We start from the raw sequence: 19,186 nt of genomic DNA, 5'->3' as shown, positions 1-19,186 counted from the left end.
CTGGCGGGGAAGCTGAGCATCCTTTCACAAAGTAAACCCTGTGTGGTCCCTGCAGGGCCGGGATGCGGCGAGGCTGCCTCACATTGCTGCCTGCCTGCACTGAGGTGGCATCCCCGCTCCTCCCCGGGGCTGGGGCCGTGCTGGTGGGAAGCAAAACCCCCTGCCAGGGTGACTGTCCCTTCCTGTTTCCCTCCTCCTCCTCTGCGTCCCCCTCCCATGAAAACTGCTCGGGAATTTCCTGAGGAAACATTTTTTAATTGGAAAATTCAGAGTGTTTTGTTGAGCCCAACCTGTTTGGACGAAGCTTGAGTGGAGGATGCTCGGAGGCCCAGCCACCCCATGCTGTGGTGCCCGGCCATGGTGGCCATGCCGGGGGCTGTGTCGCTGTATGGCACCGAGCATCCCCCACCACAGCCAGGGTGGAAAGCACCCACTGCGGCCGAGCAGCTGGGGTGCAGAGCCCCAGCGCCGGCTGAGCCTGTAAGGACAGGCAGGAGCATGAGGAGAGGCAGTGCCTTGGCTGTGCCCCCCAGCTCCCTGGCACTAAAGCCCAGGCTGCCGGAGGAGCTAATCCTGGCACAGTGTGCCTGGCAGCACACAGAGCATCACTCCTTCCCCTCCCCGGTCCACAGCAGGACTGACACCAGGACGGAGCTGGGCTTGACCTGTGCCTCAGTTTCCCCTCACAGTATCTGGTGTGGAAAGTCAGTGCTCCACCGGTGCCTGGAAGGGGGGTATGAGGGGGGCCCTGTGCTGGGGCTGGCAGCACCCCAATGCAGGCGTGCTCTTCCCCGGGTCATGGGGCTTTACAAGCCCAGGCTGGATGGGGCCCAAGCACAGGCTCTGCTGCCAGATTCCCATCCGGAAATGCCCCGGGAACAGCCTCGTCTGGGGTATTGCAGCACGTCTCTGCTTCCCAGCCCCGCAAAGGAAAAACAGCAGCAGAAACACTTAACCAGCCCTCTGCCGGCACTCGTGCTGCTGGCTGCGGCGGGGAGCTGGCGGGGACTGGAGACAGGGACAGGCAGAAATGGCATCCCTGCCTTTGCTTTCTGGAGTGGAGCTGGACACCAGGCTGGCTGGTGTCAGCCGGGGCCGTGTGCCTGGCGGAGGGGCTCGCTGGCTGCTTGGTGCCAGCAGCATTTAGGGGTGCTGGGCACAGGGGCGGTCCCCAATCCTCTAGCTTACCCAGCTGCAGCCATCCCGCCCATCCGACAGGCTGTCCTGGTGCCCCCCAGCCACCCTTGCCTGGCCCCGCTAAAGCCGCTTAACTCCGTGTGGCATCTCAGCGCGGGATAAGCCAGGCGGGAGGGAAAGTTGGTGAGGGGCTGATCGGCTTTCAGCGCAGCTCCCATCCCACCGTAATCCCGGGGAGCCGGGGGGGTCCGTGATCACTTCAGGGGCACCAAGGGCCATAGGGGCTTCTGCATGCAATGGGTTTATGGGGGATTCCCAGATGTGGAGCCAAGTGGGATCTGAACATCCTTGGCACCGGGAGGCAGGGGGGAAGCCAGCTTGGAGCCCCACAAAAACTGGGGCTCGCCCTTGCCGCCCTGTGGCAGGCACTGAGCGTCCTCTGGCCCTTGCAGCAAGGGTCCCACATCCCTCTCCCAACAAGGATGACCTGGTTCTTGCCCAGCCTCCCTGCAGCGGTGCCTGGGGTGGCACTGCCTAGTGGGAGGGCAGGGATGGGGACAATGGGACAGTGTCCCCCACCAGCCCTGCAGACAGCCCTGCTGCCGGCTGCCTGTGGAGGGTGGTGGGGCAGGGGGATGGCAGCAATTTGTAGGGCTCGTTTGAATAATCGGCCACCAAGGAAGATCAGCTGCCCACCGCCCCAGCCAAGTATTGTTTTTGAAACTCACTGCTGCTTTTTTCAGCTCCTGTCTTACTTTTCTTTGACCTTCTTCCCTGATTTAAGACACATGCCCAGCCCCTGCCCAGCTGCACTGAATTAGCAGCTGCTGCTGGGGAGGGAACCAGACCCTGCAGCCCCCGGGGGCGCATCTGCCCTGGGCACAGCCAATGGGGACGGTTCCACCAGGCAGGGCTGGATCCCCAGGGTCAGGATGGGTCCCTTGGCAGGGCTGGGTCCCCACAGGTGGGAATGGCTTTGCCAGCAAGGGTGCGTCCCTTGTGAAGTGTGGGGGGACACCTGTGGGGTCGCAGCTCTGGTGAATCTGGGTCCAGAGTGGGGGCTGTGTCCAGGTGATGGGTCTGTGTTGGCAGATAACGAGGTCTGTGCTTGGTGGGACTTTTGGGGGGTTGGTGGAGCTGTGCTGGTCATTGGTGCTGCAGTTATTGGCATCTGTGCTGGGTTCGGGTGATAGTGGGGTCTGTGCTGGGATGTCTGTGCGGGGTCGCAGTGGGGACACCTGTGCTGATTGTTAGCAGGGTTCATGCTGGGGAAATGAGTTTGGGGTTTCTTAGGGGCTGTGCAGGGGCTGTTTTGGGGTTAATGTGGCCTGTGCTGGACTTGGGGCTGAGCAGGAGTTAGCAGGGTCCATATGGGGCTGGTCCCTGCTGGGACCCTTATTCAGGGGACACTTCTCTCCAAGCAGGGTCACTTTGGGACAGGACTGCTTGGGCCGGGGAGTGGCCCCACTGCTCTGGGATGAATGGGACCAGCCATCGTCTCTGGAGCCGCTCGCCCCATCCCACTGCCAGGGCTGAATCCTCCACAGCTCCTGCCGCCACCACCTCCTGGGTCCCTCCCTGGAGCTGCGCCTGCCCTTGGCGCCCTCCCCGCTGGGGGGTGACCAGACCCAGGCACAACCCGTGAACTGGGGCTGCCACCAGCCGCCCCCGCCTGGCCCTGGCTGCCGCTCACGGGACTGGGGCGCCAAGCTGGGCTCCTTCCTCCTCCACATCATCCACCATGAGGAACCCCGGGGGTCAAATCCTGATGGATTTGGGCAGGATTTGGCCTTCACGGACCAGCTTGGTGCTGCCCTGGCAATGCACAAAGATGCTTGGCCCCCTCCCTGCCATTTTCCAAGCCATGCTGCTCCCTGCTGGGAGGGGTCCTGACACCTCCCTGTCCCACGGGGGGCGTGTGGGCCCCCCAGCCTGGAGGCACCGCTTTCCAAAGTGGGGAAAGAAAAAAATAATGGGATGCAGGAAGGAGGGGCTGAGCAGGAGGGTGCACTTTCCTTGTTTTCTTTTGGGCCCAGACTCATCCAGCAGCGCTCACCAAATGGAAAAAGACAGTCAGAGCACGCCTTGTGCACCGGGCCGAGCGCCAGCTGCCGGGCTGGCCGCAACTGGGGCAAACTGGGGGAGTTTCCCGTTGGTCTGAAGGGAGCGGAGAGGTTCAAGGCACTTGCTGTCTGTGTGGGAGCAGCCGGGATGCTGGGGCTGTGCGTTACCCGTCCCTTGGGTGCTGCAGTCTGGCAGTGCCTGGCACCGGCACGGCGGCTCCGGCGGGCGCGGTGTCGGGTGGGATTTCTGCGCCTGTCAGGAGCAGATGTTGGCACGTGTGGGTGGGAAGGGGAGAGGATCCGGTGCTGCCTCACGCAAGCGCCTCCCCCTCCACCGTGCCACTGGCTCCAGCCACCACCACCAGCCTGCTGACCTGGGAACGCTGCAGCCGGTGGGACTTATGGGGGGCATCCCCCTGCATGGGGAGGGGTTCCTCATTGCTGGCGAGCATGTGCCTGTGCCACAGCTCTTCCTCCTGGTTGCACTGGGATGCAGCCCAGCAGGCATGTCCCCAGCGGGTCCTCACAGGCTCCTCAGCTGTCCTGGGGTGGGTTTGGGGGGACTTGGCCGGGAGTGACCGCCTGTCCTTCTGCTCCTGCAGGATGAGTTCCACCCTTTCATCGAGGCGCTGCTCCCCCACGTCCGCGCCTTCGCCTACACCTGGTTCAACCTGCAAGCCCGCAAGCGCAAGTACTTCAAGAAGCATGAGAAGAGGATGACAAAGGATGAGGAGAGGGCAGTGAAGGACGAGCTGCTGAGCGAGAAGCCGGAGGTGAAGCAGAAATGGGCCTCACGCCTCCTGGCCAAGCTGCGCAAGGACATCCGGCCCGAGTGCCGCGAGGATTTCGTGCTTTCCATCACGGGCAAGAAGCCCTCGTGCTGCGTCCTCTCCAACCCTGACCAGAAGGGGAAGATGCGCCGCATCGACTGCCTGCGGCAGGCAGACAAGGTGTGGCGGCTGGACCTTGTCATGGTCATCCTCTTCAAAGGGATCCCGCTGGAGAGCACTGATGGTGAGCGCCTGGTCAAGTCGGGCCAATGCACCAACCCCATCCTCTGTGTCCAGCCCCACCACATCAGCGTCTCCGTCAAGGAGCTCGACCTCTACCTGGCTTACTTCGTCCGCGAGAGAGGTGAGTGCCCGTCCACCCATGCCACGGAGCGGGGTTTGTCCCCGCCAGAGCCAGCTCCCTGCGCGTGGGGTTGGTCCAGCTTTCCTGTCCCCCCCAATGTCTGTCCCAGCCCCGGCTCTGGCTCAGGAACACCACTCAGGGACACATTTCCTGTTGCAGACCTTGCAAAGAGGAGCACAGTGCTCCCCTTCCTCCAAACTGCTGTCCAAGCGGGTGCCCCCACCCTGCCCATGGATCCTGGCTGCCCCAGGAGGCAGGTGCCAGGGAGAGGAGGAGACGAATGGTCCCTGAGGATGCTCCTGGCTCTGGGCATCCCTGGGGATGGCGTCTTGTGGGGAGTTAACCCCGCATCCCAGGCCTGTGTGATGTGGCTGCCTGTGCCAGCAGCCTGGTGAGGAGCAGGTGGGCGGCGTGGGCAGGAAGGGACGGCCCGTTCCTGGCGCATCCACCGAGGGCTGGAGCTGCGACCAGCCCAGCAGTGCCAGTTTGCTGTGGGCTGCGGTCCCGGCCCCTCGCCCAGCGAGTGACCAAAGCAAGGACAGGAGTGGCTGGGGAGGGGACAGCAATAGCGCTGGTGGGGGCAAACCCCAGCAGTTCTTGATGTGGACTGAGGAGATGCTGCTCCCCTGCCCTTTCCCTGCCCGGGGGTCCCACAGACCTGCTGGGAGAATTGGGTTGGTTTCAGTACAGCAAGCAGGGAGAGTCAGACCAGCTCTCGAAGCCTTGATGATGGAAAGGGGGAAACTGAGGCACAGCAGGCAGGGCAGACAGCTGTTTCCAGGCTCAGAGGATTAGGTCCGTAAGCCATCATCCTCACTGCTGACTCACGTCACCTCCTCGTGTGTCAGGAAGGGGAAGCTCCTAGTAGTTCAGGTCAGATCTTATTTTATCCAGGCAGGTTTGCCATCCCCCGGCTGGTGACATGCCGGCACAGACACCCTCCTGGCAGCTGGGGTCCCCCATGGACCCTGACATTGCCCTACACCCCCAGGCAGGTGGGGAGCCTGGAGAGGTGCTGCATGATCCCTGTGGGTGGGGGCAGGGCTTGGTTTTACAGGGATGATGCAGGGGCAGGGGGGTCTGTGATGTGCAGCCCCAAGAGGCACTCAGGAGTCTCACAGCCCCGCCATGGCCAGGCCAGGCTGTCCAGGGGTGTGGGGACCAGGACGTCAGTCCCCTCCTGGCAACCTCCTGTGCACACCTGCAGCCCTGAGTGGTGCCCCCCACCCGTGCCCCTGGACCCCGTGAACCTGTCCCCATCGGCACCACAGCAAGGGGAGCATGGAGCTGGTGGCTCCTCGCCTGACACCAGATAGTGACACTGTGGACAACACCACAGTGCTGGCAATCCCGACAAAGGGAGTGCCAGCATCGTGAATCACAGTGGGCATGGGTAGCTGTGGGATACAGTGGGGTCACTGGGGAAACTGAGGCATGGCGGGCATGCAACCGCCCCACTCCCCAGGGAGCTGCATGTCCCGAGCAGGGCTCTGGGAAGGACCGGCAGGCCCTTGTGGCTTTGGGGAGAAGCAGGACACGGCCTCTGCCATGGCCAGATCCTGCCCCAGGGCCCAGGTGGGACCCAGGGCAGGTGGGGAACATGGGTGATCGAGGCACGGGGGGCACATGTGCAGTCGCACACACATGTGCAGCCAAGACCCGCCTGCCCAGCTGTATCTCCCAGCACGTGCACATGCATGGTGCTGGTGCTGCAAGCCTGTGCCTGCACACATGGCTCACTTGGGGGCAGGATAGGGCCCAGTGGGGCCTGGTGCTGCTTTTCCCAGTGGTGCACTGGGAATGGTGGGTGCTCTGCTGGGGCTGGGGTGCCCTGGGTGCTGGCTGTGGTGGGGATGTGGGTGTTGTGTGCCGGATGGGGCCGTGGCTCCTGAGCAGGGTAGGGAGGTGTCGTGTACTGAGCTGAGACATGGCCACGCTGGGCTGAACTGAGGTGGGGTACGGGGCTTAACTGGGGTGCTGCATGGCGTGCTAGTGGCATCCCATACCGGCTGTGTGGGGGCGCTGCGTAGTGGTCTGGACTTGGGTCACCATTGACCAGCTTGGCTGTAGATATAGTGTCATGCTGGGCTGGGTGTACCCTGTACTGGGCTGGACTGGGAGCATCCCCGTGATGGACTGGGAGCCCTACAGTAGCCACACTGACAGCAGGGACCAAGTGCCCCGCAGCAGCCATGATGGGATCCCCTCTGCTGCTGTATTGGGGTGCCCACGCTACCGGGTTGCCTGACCACGCTGCAGCCAGCGGGTGTCTCCAGGGAGGTGGCTGCCCCCCCCCTCCCCGCGACCTTGACCCTGGCGTCTGGGTCCCCAGCAGCCGCAGTCACCTGACTGTCTAATTGGGAACACAGCGGCTGTAAATACTCTCTGATAAGGCCTGGCAGCCTCTCACTTTCCCTGTTAAGGTCGCTCTCTGCTCTGGTTAAGGGGGACTGGAATGGGACAGCAGCACCGGTTGCGCTGGGTGCTGCGCTGGGGCGGTTGCTCGGCATTGTCCTGGCTCCATCCCACAGCGAGTACTTCCGTGGGCCTGTGGCTGTCAAGGGCTTATCTGGCTTGCTGCGTCAGTGGGGAAACTGAGGCAAGAAGGGACACTGGGGCAGCTGCCACACCAGTGGGACCCTGCTCTTTATGGCCAAGCGACAGCACTGCTCGGGGTGCGCTGGGCGTCAGCACAGCCTCTCATGCTTGCTTGCTTCCTCCCTGCCCAGCGTGCTGCCTGCTCCCTCCTGCCTGCTCACTGCAGCTCCCTTCAGCACGCTCTCCCCCTCTGCACACCTCAGCCTGCAGCCGGCCCCCCGCAGCACCCCTAGCCCCAAAGGGGCCTGGGCGAGAGGAGGTTGGGGGGAATCTCGCCTGCGCGGGGTCCCCCTGGCTGGGCAGCTCCAGCTCCCCGCAGCCCCCCGGTTATCAGGCCAGAGCACGTGGGCTCTCAGCTCCCCCGCCTACGCCCGACCCGTTTTGCTGGTGTCAGCACAATTTCCCATCCGCTGCTCTGGCAACGCCAAGGGGGGGAGGCGGTGGAGGAGCCCCCGTCTCTGCTCTTCCACCTGAGGTTGGGGGCAGCCTGGCGGGGGCTGAGCTCCCAGCCCCTCCAGACCAATGCCAAGGGCTGGCTCTGCTTCTTGGCTTCTTCTTGCCCTCATCCCTCTGCCTGGGAAGACCCGCCTGGCTTTCCGTGCCCCCAGGTGTACATGGGGAAACTGAGGCATGAGCGACACCAGGCTTGGGTGAAGCTCCATCCCAGCCCCGCTGGCCCCGAGGGGGCAGTCGTGGGGTGGAGGGAAGCACCGGGTGCCTGGATCTGCTCCACAGCACTCGGCAGCGCAGCACTGGCCCCCAGAGCACCCTGCCCCATACCCACTGCTCCTGGTACCCCTGCGGGCAGGGCTGGGTGCAGGATGGATGCAGGGCTGGGTGCAGGATGGATGCAGGGCTGGGTGCAGGATGGGTGCTGGCTGTGAGCAGGGCTGGGTGCAGGATGGATGCAGGGCTGGGTGCAGGGCTGGGTGCAGAATGGGTGCAAGATGGGTGCTGGCTGTGAGCAGGACTGCATGCAGGATGGGTGCTGGCTGGGTGCAGGGCTGGGTGCAGGATGGGTGCAGAATGGGTGCTGGCTGTGAGCAGGGCTGGTCTGTGCACACCGCAGTGGGGGAGGGGATGGCACTGCAGCCCGGTGCTGGGTGTGCAGCGGGGGCGGGGGGCTGGGGGGAGCTCGGAGGTCGCTGGTGAAAGTCAAAAGCATTGCAGTAAAATGGTAATCAATCTCCCCAGTCGATGGTGCCAGGACCTTCGAAGCATTACAGAGAGGTTCCTCCCAGCAGCTCCCGATAGCAGCAGCCGGTCTGAGGGGGTTTGCGCCCCTCCCTGCGCCCTCACCCTTGTGCCTCCACCCCTGCATCCCCATCCTGGCACCCCCTCATCCTTGGACACCCCTCTTCATGCCCCATCCCTGCACCCCCCTCCTGCTACCTCCTATCTCTGGACCCCATCCTGACCCAGCTCCGGGAGCTGGGGGAGGCAGGATGGGGTCACTGCTGGCTGCTCGCATCCTTTGGGGTGCTCTGGGGCTGGCAGGGACCCCGCAGATGGCGTGCTTAGTGGGGCGGAGGGGACAAGGCTCTGTGCTGCACTGAGCTTCTCCTGGCAGTGCCAGGTGGCTGAGACCCCCAGGGCAATGCGGGGTGGAAGAAGATGGGTGCCCAGGGCCAGCAGGCAATGGGCCCCAGGGTGCCATCCCACTCCCAGCAGCCCAGCACGCTGCCGTGTGCAGCCAGCAGACAGCACGGGGGGCAGGCAGGGACCTCCGTGCCGTGCCAGCATCTGCGTCTCCCACCGCCTGGCAGCCCCTTATCTCCCCTCACCAGCCTTGCCACTGGCTGCGGTGCAAGGCAGATGGCACCAATCTGCTGGGGAGCCCGTGCCAGGGCTTTCATCCCAAGCACACCTGCTGGCCGTGCCAGGCCAGCCATGCCAAGTGTCTGCGCAGTCCCTCCAGATGGAGAAGCAGGCATTTCCCCGGGCAGCGCCGCTCTGCCAGCCCCCTCCCAAATATTTATCAGCAGGGTCCTGAAGAGATTGATGGGGTGCACAGTATTTGGGCTCTGCCATTCACAGAGCCGAGCACCAGCAGGCAGGTGGGCTGGAGAATCTCCCTGCACACGGATAAACATGTACAAACCCTCCTCCCGCTCCACGTATCTCTCTGCTCCCAGTCCAGGAGGCCGAGGCTGAGGACAGCGAGACTGGCAGAGCCCAGCGGGTCTCGGGGGAGAGGGCACAAGGGTATGAGACACCCGAGAATGATCAGAGCCTGGGTTCCTGCCCCCAACAGAGGCGGAAGGGGGCTCATCAGGATGCAGTGACCCCAGCCACCCCCATTCCCTGCGCTGTCGCTGCCTGGGGGACCCCACCATTGCCACGCCTGGCCCCGCTGTTGGCAGCAGCCAGGGCGGTTTCAGCATGCTGGAGCTCTCTGGATCGATGTGCCGGCGACCTTGGGGAGGTCAGGGCTTCCCCGGCTCTCCCGCAGTGCGCCGAGCCGGCAGCGTGCCGGAGCCAGCCGGCTTCCCTGTCCTGCGTCACTGGTGAAGCGAGTTGCCCCGTGCTCAGCCCTGCAGCCTCGACCAGGGACCTGGCACAGAGTGCAGTGTCCTGTGGTGCAGGGGTGGGGTGGCAAGGGGCCGGAGCGGTTCCCTGCACTGTTCGGCGCCTGATGAATAAAAGATGAGTGAGCTCCGTCTCGCGAGCACCTGCCATCCCCCGCCTTCACCACCCGCCATCCTCCCGCGCTGGCAAGCGCTGTGCCGTTCCCGGGGCCGCAGTTGCCATCCTGGCCAGGCGCCCAGTTCCGTGCCGCGCTGGCCAGGGGCAGCTGGGGTGGCAGATGCCCGCGGCGCTCCCTCCCACCCATGGCTGCAGGCATAGAGGGGGGAACAGACACCTCCAAGCCCCACAGTGCGCTGCTGTGGCTCCAAGCCAGACGGGCACCAAGAGCTGGGTCCTGGGGTCCCCTGCCACGCCAGCCCCCGCACTGGGGTCTCAGCCAGCCCTGAACCCACATCCTCCCCAGCCCTGGCCTCAGACCCAGCCTTGGGGCAGGAGATCCCACAGAGCACTGGGAGCGATACCTGCAGTCAGTGTGGGGGTGAGACAGGGGTTAGTGGGGAGAGGGGGTCAAGGGAGACTGGGGGGGGCGCTGTGGGACTCTGCAGGGGGGTGGTTGTGTCACAGCCAGGGCCTGTGCAGTGCCGTGGGGCGGTGCCGTGGGGCTGTGCCGTGGGGCGGTGCCATGGGGCTGTGCCATGCCATGCGACCAGGGTCGATGGGCCAGGGAGATGCTGGTAGCCCGCAGCAGCTGCCCAGGGCAGGCAGGGCACTGGGTCCAGCAGGACAGTGGGTCTGCCCGTGGCAGAAGGGGGGCAGGCCTGGGACCTTCTGGCTGTGCCTGCAGAGCTGGGGTCTGCCCCTGCCCCCCATCTCCATTCTCCTTCCTCCTGCCATCCTGCTGCTTTCCCTTCTCTCTCTCCCTCCTCCCTGTCAGCTCTTGCCCTCTTGCCCTTTTGCTTTCTTTTTTCCTTTTTTTCTCTTTTTCTTTTCCTTTTCATTTTTCTTTTTCTTCTTTCCTTTTTCTTTTTCTTTTTCTTTTTCTTTTTCTTTTTCTTTTTCTTTTTCTTTTTCTTTTTCTTTTTCTTTTTCTTTCTCTTTTTCTTCTTCTTTTTCTTTTCTTTTTCTTTCTTTTTCGTTTTCTTTTTCGTTTTCTTTTTCGTTTTCTTTATTTTATTCTTTTTTCTTTTTCCTTTTCCTTTTTTCCTTTTCCTTTTTTCTTCCCTTTCTTTCCTTTTCCCTCACCCTTTCCCTCCACTTTCATTTCTTCCTTCCTTTTTCTCTTTCATTCCCCCTCCCTCCCTTCCTGTCTCGCCCTTCTCTCTCCCATCCCTCTTTCCTCTCTCCCATCCCCTCCGAGCAGCTGCACCCCCATAGCCCAGGACACAGGGGCTGGGTGCCAGCACCCTGCGGAGGGAGGTGCCAGGGGGGGCGCGGAAGGCTCAGCCATCCCTTTGTCCGTCCCGCTCTCACCCATCCCTTTGTCTGCTGCCATCTGTCCCCACTCGCCTCCGCGGGCGCCAGCAGCCCTGGACGTGGCCCAAGCCTGGCAGGGCCGAGCGAGGGGGCGGCTGCGACGCTCTCCTGGGGGGGTTCCCCCCGGCCGCTGCCGTCTCCCCGCGCCAGCCAGGGTCGGCCAAGGACAAACCCACTCGCTGCCGGCGTGCTGGCGCTCGCTCGCAGGTGCCGGCCAACGTCCTCGCGCCTCCCCAGCCTCCCGCCCGGGCCAGCTGGCTGCGGCCCGCGGACGTGGCAGCGGGGCCCGTCCGTCCCCCCCGCCTCGGGGGCTGCCTCCGGCCAGGCCCTCGCGGGGATTCACTCAGCTGGGGGAGGAGAAGCTGCTGCCCCTGTGACACTGGGGGGCTGAGACCCAGCAAACTCTTCTCAGCCCATCCTAGCACTGCAGCCCTCTGGGCGCAGCGGGGGCTGAGGGGGGAGTGGGGTGTTGTAAAGGACATGGCGGAGGGGTCCGGTGCCCCCAGTGCACCATCAGCCTGGCTGAGCCGGGATTTACCCAGCACACACGGCGTTTCTCGGGGTATTATGTAAAGGAGGTTACACAAGCGAGTCTGTTCCACGTTTTACATAAGGGCCACCCCGGCTGGCCCAGCGGCAGGACGGGCAGAGCTGCTCAGAGCAGTGGGGCTGCTGGGGGGTGGGGGCTGCTGGGGGTCTAGCAGGAAGAGGCTCCCAAATCAAGCCCCCTCCACCCCAGCCTCACCCACCCTTAACCCTTGCAGTGGGGCCACTGCCCCACAGCACTCAAGCTCTACAGGTCTCCAGGTGTCCCACATCCTGACCAGGCTGTTCACTCTGGGCCCTACTGATGCACACTGTCAGGGAGGGCCAGCCAGAGGTACCAGGGGAGCTGTGTGTTGCTCCTGTGTAGGTGGTGGGGCTGCGCTGCCACCAAGGGAGAGACAGGGGGGCAGTTGCCCAGGGGCCTTAGCCCTGAGCCAGCCCCAGGGGAAACTGAGGCACAGGGCAGAAACCTGCAGGCAGCAGTGCTGAGTCCTCTCCCATCTCCCACCCTGTCAGTAGCAGAGTAGGGAGGTGGAGGAGGAAAGCTGCTGCCATTGCCGGGGGGCTGGGCTGTGCACGCGAATGCCAGCAGCTCCACCAGCCCCGAGCATCCTCCAGCCTCTGCGCCCGCGCCCCACACCTCTGCCAGTAACACCGTGCCCTGTTACTGTCAGCGCTCAGGCACAGAGCCAGGGCTCTTCTGCAGCCGTGCCAGCCCCGGGGGGCAACCAGCCTGCAGGGACCCCCCCAGAGCTGGCCGTGCTGCCGGGGGATTGTTCCCATGCACCAAGGCCACGGGCAGGGAGTTGCCATGGGGCCGGTGGCACCCTGCCAGCTGGTGGGGCCAGGGTGCCAGGGATCTATAATTCAATGGGTGGCATCAGTCCAAGCTGCCAGCGCAGCCAGGAGCTCGGGCAGCCCTTGCCCCCCCACCCCAGCACACACTTTCATATTTTTAAAAGTGATTATATCAACTTGTTTGGGTGCTGAGTGCTCTCCCCCTCCACACCAGGAGGACCCCAGCACTGCAGCTCCTTCCCCGCCGGGCTGCAAGGTGGCAGCAGGGACCCCCACGTCTTATCTCCCATCCTGGCCCCGGGGGTGCGAATGGTGCAGGATGCCCCGACAGTGAGGCTGGGGGGCGCGGGGGACTCTCCAGACTTCCTTCACCTTCCCAATGTGGCCAACCCACTTGTTGGGTGCTGGTTTTGGTCCACCCCTAAAATGTCCTTTGGAGAGAGCAGAGCCGCTCCAGGAGCCTGGTGATCCCTTCGCCATTTTAGCGCACGCCAGCCGGCTGCAGGCAGCCATCACATGGCGGTGAGAGCAGAGTTTGGCCCCGCTGCGCTGTGCCGGAGGAGGCAGCCAGAAATCTGCTGGCGAGCTCGTCTGGCCCAGCCGTGAGGATTGCTGGCAGCTGGAGAGGGCATGGAGCCCACAGCCCCTGTCCTCATGCCCACGAGTCTTTGTCAGTGGGGATACAGGGGTGCTGGGAGGGAACAGTCCTGCTGCCAAACCTCAGAGCTTGGGAAAGTCCCCCATGCACCTTGGGGTGCCGTGGCTGAACTGTGGTGCTCAGGTGGGGGGAGGCCCCTGGAGTGACCAGCGGGTCAGGGGTGGGTGGGTGATGTCAGCAGTCCTGGGTCAGGGTGATGCTGGTGGGAGGGTGTGGGGACATGGAGGGTACCCAGGGGGGTACCCCGGATGGGTGAGTGGCTCTGCCAGGTGTCCTGGGAGAACAGGCTCCAGGATGGGGTGGCTGTGCCAGGCGTCCTAGGAGAGCAAAGCTGCATGTGGGGTATTGGGTACTGAGGAAGAAGGTCCACATGGGGTACGCTGGGGGTGAGGAAAGGTCTATGTGGGCTAACCTGGGGTGAGCGGGGGCCACGTGGAGCATCTCAGGGCAAGCAAGGTCCATGCAGCGTGTCTCATGGTGAGCAATCGTGGGAGGTTCTATTTGCCAAGCCAAGGGCCGTGCATGGCACCTCAGAGAGTGAGGGCCCAGCCTGGGGGCTCCTAATGGCCGAGCACCCCCGGGAGCAGGCAGGCGGGTGCTGCCAGGGCAGAGCCGGAGCCTGGGGAGCCCGGAGGCAGCAGCAGGGTGGGCGCGGGGAGCTGGGCTGTCCTTGGGGCTGTAACCGCCAGACGCCGCCCCGTGCCTTGGCTGGGCTCCACTGCTAACCACTTCCAGAGCCACTGCGAGATTTGTTGTTTTAAGAGCTGAGGAGGGGCCGTGTCCGGCCCCGCGGTACCCACGGGCATGCGGGGGGTCCCTGCCGCCGCTTGTCCCCCCGCTTTGTTTGCTTGTGCCCCGCTCACTCCCACCACCCGCGCCCGCGCACTTCGGCATGCAGCAGCTTTCAAAAAGGGGAAAAAGAAGGGAAAAAAAAGAAAAATCGAGACATGTAGGGGGGAAATCCCCGCATCCATTGCTGGGGGAATTTCTGCTCCCTAAAATGGCTGCCTGGAGGAAGCCAAGTGTGTGGGCAAGCGCGCAGGCAGGCGCGGGCACAGGGCGGCCAGCAGCGGGATGTGGCACTTGGGAGGGATGCTGCAGGGCCGCTGGCATGGAAGGGCTGCCAGGCCGGCGTGGGGAAAGGGTGGGGAGGAACGCCGGCAACTGGGGAGGGAGACAAAATGGCTGCGTTTGGCATTGACATCAAGCACCCCCGGGGGTGGCGTGGGAGGCACATGAGGGGGCTGGGGTGGGGGGCGGCACGGTCCCTGCTCACAGACCTTGGCCTGGCCAGCCAAAAATAACCGTCCCAGGAGCCACATCTTTGCAAGGGACTAGGGGGGAGCACAGGGCAGGGGGGGAAAAAGGGGGAGAAAAAGAGGAAAGAGGGAAAAAAAAAACCAAGCCACAGCGGGCGGGCTGGCAGCGCCGAGCGCTCTGTTTTGATGGTGGTGTTTGGATTGTCGCAGCCCTTTCCCAGCATCTGCCAAAGCTGTGAAAGAGAAACACTGAAGGCCAAAGGGTGGGAGGAGGAGGAGGATGAGGAGCTGGAGGAAAGACGAAGAAGGGAAGAAATACACGGCAAAAGTTTTGAAAGGGCTGTAAATAAGGGGTGTGCGGCCGAGCCTGTGCCGGGTGAAGGGTGGTCCCGAGCGCGGCTCAGGGCCTGGTGCGGCGCGGGCAGCCAGAGGGTGCGTGGCCATGCCGGGCCATGCCGGGCCATGCCGGGCCGGGCTGATGCCGCTGAGCTCAGCGTCTGAGCTGGGTTATTTTTAGCCAAGATGGAGCGGGGGTGGTGGGGGCTTTGGCGGTCGGAGCGGGTGCTCCCTCGGGGCCCTGCTGCCCTCTGCGGGGGCTGGGGAGGCAGGACAAGGTGCCGTGGGGCAGCGAGGGCGATGCCCAGCCGGGGTGACGCTGCCCAGCGAGGCAGCGATGGGTCATGTCAGTGGCTGGAGGGAGTAGGGGCAGCAGGAGCAGGGCCAGGCGTCCATCGCCCTGCCTTGAGCAGGTCAAGTGCCGTGGGTTTCCCTCCTGTCGGGAGTTGTGCCCATATCCTGTGTGCCAGCACCAGAGTGTCCCCATTCCTGTCACTGGCAGGGTGTCACAAGGAGGGATGCTCGGTGACTCTTCCCTGGTGGCTGGGGCTGTGCTGGCTTGGTCGTGATCCTCCTGTGGGGTGGGACTGCTGGTCAGACTGCCTCACTTTCCCCGCAGAAGCAGACCAGCGAGGGAGGCCGCCATGGCGGTCGGCTCATACCAGCAAGGGGTGGCTCACCCCGGTGGTTTTTCCTCTTGCAGATGCAGAGCAGAGCAGCAGCCCCCGGACAGGCATCGGCTCAGACCAGGAGGACAGCAAACCCATCACGCTAGGTGAGAAGGACAGGCAGGGCTCAGGCAAGGGGTCAAGGGACACCCGAGCTCGTCCCCAGGTCCCTGAGGCAGAGGCCCCCTCAACAGGCAGTCATGGTCCCCATGCCAGCAGCTCCTGCCTGCTGCTCCGGTGCCCCCAGGCCCAGCCACTGCCCGGCACCTGCGATGAGCTGGGCCTGGCCTCAGCCTTGTTCCACGGCCAGCACAGCCCCACTGGGGCAATGTCCCTTGGGGACAGCAGCTGTCATGGGGTCCCGTGGTGGGGGTGCAGCCCCCAGCCCTGCCGTCACTGTCAGCGGCAGGGAAGCTGAGGCACAGAGCAGCCCCAGGGTGTCCTCAGCAGAGAGGACCAGTCAGGGTGGTTCCTTGCTGGGGGAGGGAAGTGAAGCAAAGCCCATTGTGGAGGGAGCATGGGTGGCATTACAAGGGATGTGGGGAAGTTGTGGTGCCCTTGAGCATTGCCACAAAACAGTGCAGGTCCTGTCCCCCCCATCACTCCCTCCTCTCTCCTGCGCAGATTCAACAGACTTCCAGGAAAGCTTCGTCACCTCGGGGGTGTTCAACGTCACTGAGCTCATCCAGGTGTCCCGAAGTGAGTGCCACTGTGATGCCACCACCCCGATCCCGCTGCCTGGGCACGGCAGCATCCTGACAGCTCCCCATCCCGGCTGCAGGCTGGGGCTGCCCTCCCTGCCGGGTGGGGGGCAATGCCAGGCCCCTCCTGATTCCCCTCTCTCCCACCAGCGCCAGTGGTGACAGGCACAGGGCCAAACTTCTCCCTGGGGGAGCTTCAGGGCCACCTGGCCTATGACCTGAACCCCTCCAGCACTGGCATGAGGAGGACGCTGCCCAGCACCTCCTCTAGCGGGTAAGTGCCGGTGGGGACGATGCCAGGGCTACACCGGGGGATGCCTGGGCCGTGCTGGGGGAACGCCGGGGCCAGGATGAGCACGGCCGCAGGCTGCTGGCCACCTCGCCGTGGAGGAGGCGAGGCGAGACTGGATCCTGCTGCGAACCGCTCCTGATCCCTTCCCTGTCTCCCAGGAGCAAACGGCACAAGTCGGGGTCCATGGAGGATGACATCGACACCAGCCCGGGGGGCGAGTACTACACCTCCTCCAACTCCCCCACCAGCAGCAGCCGCAACTGGACGGAAGACATGGAAGGGGGTAGGTGCCTCCCTATAGGGGCCTCCCTATGGGGGCCCCCAGCCAACTCAGCGGTTTTCTCTGGATACCACTGTCACACCTCCCTCCCCTGTGAAAGCTCGGTACTTGGTATATGCCATGGTGTTGCTATAGGGCCCCCAGGCCTAAGCACGAGCTGGCTAGAGGTGCTGTGATGTTGCTATAGGGCCCCCCAGAAAGTCACTGCTTTTCTTTGAAGGCTGTGGTGTTGCTATAGAACCCCCCATCTAGGCACAGGCTCTCTATAGGTGCCATGGGACTGTTATAGTGTCCCCTGATTTAGGCATCAGATCTCTATGGGTGTTCAGGTGTTGCTGTGGTCCCCCCCCTGTAGACACAGGCTCTCTGTAGGTACCATGGTGTTGCCACAAGATTTCCCCCCCCCATTTCGGCATGGGTGCTCTCTATAGGTGTTTGCTTTGGGGCCATTCTAGTGCCCCAGCCCCACACCGGCCTCTCCCAGCCCCACGCCAGCTGCCGGCGCTACAGGCAGCTTGCTTTCTTGCTTGGCGTTTTTTTCTCCTTTCCTGTCTAGACAGCCCCAATTAGCTGTTCATTAAGAAAAAGGGGGGGCTGGGCTAATTAAAGCGATGCTGCGGGGCTGGCACGGCGGCTCCCACGCCCGGGGCTGCCTTTATGGAACTGCAGGTGAAGGAGTCGCTCCTCTTTTTGCCCCCTTGGCTCTTATCCTGCCTCCCCGTACCCCCAACAACAGGGCAGGATCCATCCCAGCCCCCCAGCCCCACTGAGGCCTGGGGGTGCCTGGCTGTGGGGGCTGGAGACACTGATCCTGTTGGAAGGAGGCTTGGGGAAAGCAAGTCCTGCCCTGTGATGGTGCCCCATATGTGTTGGGACTGTACCCCATCTCAGTCCCCATGGGGCTGGTGCTCTGGGGGCGGGTGGGAGGGCAGGAGGGTCCCAGGGGAGATGTGACCCCCTTCACAAAGCGTTGCAGGTGGGTGTGCAGGTGTTTACAGTGGGAGGGGGCCATGCAGGGACATCCCTGTCCTCTACCAGAGGTCTGATCCAGGGCAGAGATGGGGGGGTGGCGGGGGGGCTCAGCCGTGGTGTCAGGGGTGTTACAGCGATCTCGTACGGGATGTTCTTGGAAATCCTCCTAACCCCTGGCTGAGAAGGGGCTAAACCCATTACCGGGCCTGGGCCCAATGGCCGGAGCTAAAGCCACAGTGGCGGGGGATTAACATGCCTGCTGCCCCCTCCCGCTTGGCCCCGTGCCCCAGGGTGGCCCTTGGAGACCCAGGTATCCGGTGCTATGTGGGTGTCCTGGGTGCTGGGGCTGCATGTCCCTGGAGGTGTCTGCCCCAAACTGGCACCTTTCTGCCTCCCTGGGAGCGCCTTGTGCCGGCAGGACGTGTCCCCCAGCCCCAGGGTGCCAGGGGAGGTGGGTGCCCAGTGGGGGCTGCAGGGTCACAGACGGGCACCCACGTGCCACTGGGGTGAGTGCACACACACAGCCAGAGCTGCGTGCACCTGCATGCACACACACACGTGCGTGAACACATGCTCACGCTGGTGCACACACACGCACATGTCCATACCTGGAGATGCCCACACACCCTCCTGCACACACACAGACCTGTGCACACACACACTCACACACACACACCCTCCCCATGCCTGTCCCCAGGGTGACCCTCACCCCAGGAACGAGCACCCCAACACCGGGCCGAGCTGGCAGCAGCCCCAGGACTTTGGTGTCCTGCAATGGGTGCCAGGGCCTGAGACTATGCCCCACTTTCCCCAGGCATCTCCCCCACCGTGAAGAAGACGGAGATGGACAAATCGCCCTTCAACAGCCCATCGCCACAGGACTCCTCACCCCGGCTGAGCAGTTTCACACAGCACCACCGTCCCGTCATCGCGGTGCACAGCGGTGAGTATCCTGGCAGGGAAACCGAGGCATGGAGCGAGCGGGCAAGCGGGCTGGGGGCCAGGGCAGCAGCCTGCCTGCAGTGACACTGGTGGGTCCCCCCTTCTGCTCTCTCCCGCAGGTATCACTCGAAGCCCACACCCGTCGTCTGCGCTGCATTTCCCCACCACCTCCATCCTCCCCCAGACGGCCTCCACCTACTTCCCCCACACGGCCATTCGGTACCCGCCTCATCTCAACCCGCAGGACCCGCTCAAAGATCTCGTCTCACTGGCCTGCGACCCGTCCAACCAGCAGCCCGGACCGGTAAGGATCCGGCCCTATCCCTGCATCACCAACCTCGCCGTGGGGCGCTGGGGGCTGCTGCCAGCCGGGCCACCGGAGGGGCATTCCCTGGATTGTCCACTGCCACCGCCGTCACTGCCACCACCGCCGCCGCATGTAGGGTGTAAGGGTGCTCTGGTGGCATCCATGTGCCAGCGTGCAGCCTGGTAGGGTGTTCTTACTGTCGTGGCTGGGGCTGAGCCACTCTGGCTGGTGCCTTGTGTTGGTTCGGGAGCGCTGCTGCACCTGGTCAGTGTTGGCATCTGGTTTCTGCGGCGATGAAGGTGCCTGCCCCGGCGCAGTACCGGGCGCCACCTCGTAGGGGAGACAGGGCGGTGGGTGCCAGGGCTGAGCCATCAGCTGGGGCCGGGGGTGTCTGGTGGGAGCGAGCTGTCCAGTGCGCGATATGTGACTGTCGCCGAAGAGCCACCGTCCGCCATTGTGCCTGGGAGAGCGATGGGCTCTGCGTTCCCCGTCC

At 63.8% G+C, this 19,186-nt stretch overlaps 1 protein-coding gene across 4 annotated transcripts in view; it reads left to right on the top strand.

Annotated features, from left to right (window-relative positions):
* NFIC (nuclear factor I C) overlaps positions 1–19,186 on the top strand; it is a 46,393-nt gene that overhangs the window by 16,087 nt on the left and 11,120 nt on the right. For all 4 annotated transcript variants that reach the window (XM_065042407.1, XM_065042409.1, XM_065042406.1 and 1 more), the window contains exons 2-8: positions 3,803–4,334; positions 15,235–15,306; positions 15,824–15,898; positions 16,051–16,174; positions 16,351–16,475; positions 18,259–18,387; positions 18,506–18,690. In XM_065042407.1, coding sequence (XP_064898479.1) covers positions 3,803–4,334; positions 15,235–15,306; positions 15,824–15,898; positions 16,051–16,174; positions 16,351–16,475; positions 18,259–18,387; positions 18,506–18,690 — 1,242 coding nt within the window. The remainder of the gene's footprint in view (positions 1–3,802; positions 4,335–15,234; positions 15,307–15,823; positions 15,899–16,050; positions 16,175–16,350; positions 16,476–18,258; positions 18,388–18,505; positions 18,691–19,186) is intronic.

Source organism: Columba livia, chromosome 27, assembly GCF_036013475.1.
Source record: "Columba livia isolate bColLiv1 breed racing homer chromosome 27, bColLiv1.pat.W.v2, whole genome shotgun sequence".
Lineage (NCBI taxonomy): Eukaryota > Metazoa > Chordata > Aves > Columbiformes > Columbidae > Columba > Columba livia.
This window is presented reverse-complemented; position numbering and strand designations above follow the sequence as displayed.